Source organism: Aristolochia californica, unplaced genomic scaffold (assembly GCF_029961685.1).
Source record: "Aristolochia californica isolate CCGP_79_NKW_82.1479 unplaced genomic scaffold, dmAriCali1.0.hap1 SCAF_11, whole genome shotgun sequence".
NCBI classification, from domain to species: Eukaryota; Viridiplantae; Streptophyta; class Magnoliopsida; order Piperales; family Aristolochiaceae; genus Aristolochia; species Aristolochia californica.
Window position 1 is genome coordinate 4,270,121 of NW_027181782.1, and position 4,057 is coordinate 4,274,177.

The window sequence follows — 4,057 nt, forward strand, 5'->3', positions numbered from 1 at the left end:
GGCTTCGTTTCTCCTCGTCCAACCTCGTCGCCGACATGCTTTTCGGTGGTGTAGGCGGAGAGAGTTCCACCAGCCGCCTATTCATAATTATCCCTGCTCCTCCGTCGGTATCTGCTCAAACATGTGCGGGAGTAAGAAGAGCGTGGACGCGATTCCACCGAGTAAAGCCCGGCGACAACTCCCGAGAACTGTGGCCTCGGCATCCACGTCGTCCGCCGGGACGTCGTACAAAACCACCATCTCCTCCGCCCCGACACGTTCCTACCCTTCTTCAAGCAACAAGAACTCCTCCTCCGCTTCCATCACCAGCCTCCGAGACTCGCTTCCCGAGAAACCCCACATTTACTCATTCCAAGAGATCGCCACCGCCACCAACAACTTCCTCAACCGCAGCATCTCAGCCTCCTCCGCCGCCTGGCGCTGCTCCATCCGCGACAAGGACGTCGTCGTCTTCCAGCGCCGTCTCCGCCGGTCGCTGCCCATCTCCGAACTGCGCCGCCGACTCGCCATTCTCTGCAAATCCCACCACGCCGCGCTCGCCAAACTGCTCGGTGCCTCCCTCTCAGGAGATTACATCTACCTCGTCTACGAATTCATAACCGGGGCCAACCTATCCGACTGCCTCCGCAACCCTAAAACACCCGACTACACCGTCCTCGGCACCTGGCTTTCGCGAATGCAAATCGCGGAAGACGTCGCCCATGGGATCGAGTACATCCACCACTCCACCGGACTGGACCTCTTTCTCGTCCACAACCACATCAAGTCCTCGACGATCGTCCTCACCGATCTGGATCTTCGCGCGAAAATCTGCCATTTCGGTGCGGCGGAGCTCACGGGCGAGATAGGGGACGAGCCGGTGGGGGAAATCGAGGAGGAGGGCGCGTTAAGGAGGACGGGTAGCCGAACGATGAAAGTAGAGGTAACGAGGGGGTACATTCCGCCGGAGATAATCGCCGGCGGGAACGCGTCGCGGAAATCGGACGTGTACGCGGTGGGAGTGGTGTTGCTGGAGCTCCTTTCCGGCGCGGAGCCGCTCAAGTACCGTTTCGACAAGACGACGGGAGACTGCGAAAGAGAGTCGCTGATAGCGATCGCAGCAGAGGCGGCGGATGACGAGGGGAAGCTCCGGCGGTGGATAGATAGGCGGCTGAGGGACTCGTACCCGATGGAGGTGGCGAAAAAGGTTACACGTCTGGCGCTGGATTGCGTCCACGTAGATATGGATAAGCGGCCTGATATGAGACGCGTGAAGGAGAAGATTTCGAGGCGTTATTTGGAATCAAAAGCGTGGTCGGATAAAATGAAGATTCCGACGGAGTTGACGGTTTCCCTGACGGGGAGGTGAATTACCTAAAGATTACGTCACTCGTGTCATTATCCATTTCTTAAAAAAATTGGTCGAAGAGACACCGGAAGATTGGCTCTCTGAACTGGATTTTGAGTCGATGACGTTCGAACCAATTTCGCCGCCCAACCTCGACTGATCCACCAACGTCCCCGACTCTCGAACCTCCGATTCTTCTACAATCAGTCAATTCCTCGTTGCGTTGAAAAAGAGCTCGGTAAGGGGGGTTAGTGCACATGACTCAGTACATGATCTTCATGCGCATTACGCAGGTCATGTCCTGATATCGTTAGGGAGCGCCCAAATTCATGTCATGTACATGAATACACATGAATCAAGAGTTCATGTCTCAAGAGTAACGGGCGAAAAGTGCTTTCCGCCCGATTTTGAGAATCATCTACATGACTCTCGCGCGGGGCTGTCTCTCAGGGCTCTCTCTGCCGCACACCCTCTCTGCCATTACATTCCCGTAGCCCTCTCTCTTTCTCTGCTCCCTCTCTCGTCTCCTTTCCCGCAGCCTTCTCTCATTCCCGCAGCCCTCCCTCATTCCCACAGCCCTCTCTTGTCTCCGTTCCCGCAACCCTCTCTCGTCTCCGTTCCCGCAGCCCTCTCTCATCTCCGCAACCCTCTTTCGTCTCCATTCCCGCAACCCTCTCTCATTCTCTGCTCCCTCTCTCATTTTCGCAGCCCTCTCTCATTCCCGCAGAGCACGGGAGGTCAAGCATTTACAGAGCTTCTCAGCCTCCCTCTCTTCTCCCTCTCGGTCGGCAATGCCCGTCGCCGTCGCCGGCCGATGCCTTTGCCTAGCCTGTCCCCGTCGCCATCGCCTCGCTGGCTCGCTGCTGAGGAAGACGAAGATGTTTAATTTTTCCTAAGTTAGGAAAAATTAAACTATCTTCATAAAAATTATTAATTTATAATTTTTATTTATAAAATAATTATTTTTATTTTACAATTACTATATTAAAATAGCGATTTAATAGTTATAATTAAAATATTGTTAAAATAAATATTTGATAAATTATTTTGGCATAATTATCCGTTTGTTATAGTTAATTAAACCAATGGTTTTAAATTTTGTGATAATATATTATTAATTAATAATATATAAAATATATTATGTACAAATATATAGTGTGTTAAAGTTATGATTAGATCAATTTTTTCTCTTAAATTATTCATTTTTAGGTTAAAATATATCATATGTTATTAATAAATTAATAACTTAATGTATTACTTTCGTTTTTTAATTTATAATGTTATTTATTTATTATTTGTAATTAATCATATATGTATTTCATTGGCTCATGTAATTACCATATTAATGTACAATAAAATATCTAATTCAATTAATAAATATATTAGTATATTTAATTATACATTCAATAACTTATTCGTGTAGTAATAATGGTTGTTTTACCTAATTTGGAGTTTAAGGATTATGTTGTAATTAAGTGCACTGTAAAAGTTTAGAAATTCTCTTGTTTTTTATGTTTTTCTCATGTTGGGGCACTAACACTGGAAACTGTTTTTCAGTGCACATGAAGTCGTCAACACTAACACAAATTCTTACCTGATCTTCATGTACATGACATGACATGATCTTCATGTTGGACATGACTTGATCTTCAAGAATCCACTTTGGGGCACTAACCCCCCCGGCAAAATCCCTGTTGTCTCTTCCCCTTCGTATTGGTCATGGTTTTTGGAGTCTGGTCTTCCGGTCATAGAACGAGGCGACGGAGATTTCCACCCAGCAAAAACATGAGACTCTTATGCGTGACCTCGTGAGATTCTTATACCATACATAGTAATTCTAACTCCGTATGACTTTTTGTTTTAAGAGGAACGTGAAACTCTTCCATATTTACTATTCAATACTCTATGAAGTTTATAACTTAAAAAAATTCTTAGTCTTCAATTTTTTTTTACTGAAAAAATTCTTCGTAGATGCAAAAACTTTATCTTTATAGAAAAAAAAATGATCTTTTGTTTATTCATAGATACAAAAACTTCATCTTTTGTGCTCCCATTTTTTAAAATATTTTGGTTACATAAAAATTACTACAATATATAGAACAAAATACTTCTTTATTGTATTTGTTCTTCTAATTCTCCCCCTCAAGATAGGGATAAAAAAACATAAAGACCCAACTTGGATAAAATATAATATGAAAAAAAAATTACTCCTAGCTATACGACAAAACTCGACACACCAATCAAAACGGTCATAGTCTGAAACACACTTCACTTAATTTTAAAAATGAAAAAATGACCCAACTTTATGGCTTAACAAAGAGACTACTCACTTTTTAAGGGTAGCTCAAACACAAACTACCTCTTAGGTGAATAATAAAATATTTGACTCAAGCTAGATGTTGGACACACTCTTATACATTTTAGGTTGTTGGACACACTCCTATATATTTTAGGTAGTGGGTCTAGGTATTGCTCTGATGTAATGAAAACAAAAGAAGATAAGTTGAAGAAATACTAGAGGAAAACAACTTTAAATAGAAGGAGGTGACTATGCAACACCCATATTTCCAAAGTCACATTTAAAAAAAAAAAAAAAAAAAACTATGGGAGACTATAACGGTAGAACTTAATAAATTTGACCGAGTACAACTTTTTTTGGGGTGACCATAATTTTTCAGAGTTAACTATGCAAAAGATACACAACCAAGTAACAAAAGCAAAACTTGAAAA

The 4,057-nt window shown here is 43.3% G+C and overlaps 1 protein-coding gene across 1 annotated transcript; it reads left to right on the plus strand.

Moving 5' to 3' along the window:
- On the plus strand, positions 1-1,425 carry LOC137944355 (lysM domain receptor-like kinase 3). The gene has a single exon (XM_068790014.1). The coding sequence runs from the start codon at positions 122-124 to the stop codon at positions 1,346-1,348; it is 1,227 nt and encodes a 408-aa protein (XP_068646115.1). The 5' UTR covers positions 1-121; the 3' UTR covers positions 1,349-1,425.
- Positions 1,426-4,057: the final 2,632 nt, after the last annotated feature.

Coding starts and splice junctions, on each gene's coding strand:
- LOC137944355 (XM_068790014.1), top strand. CDS start 122: ATGTGCGGGAGTAAGAAGAGCGTGGACGCGATTCCACCGAGTAAAGCC.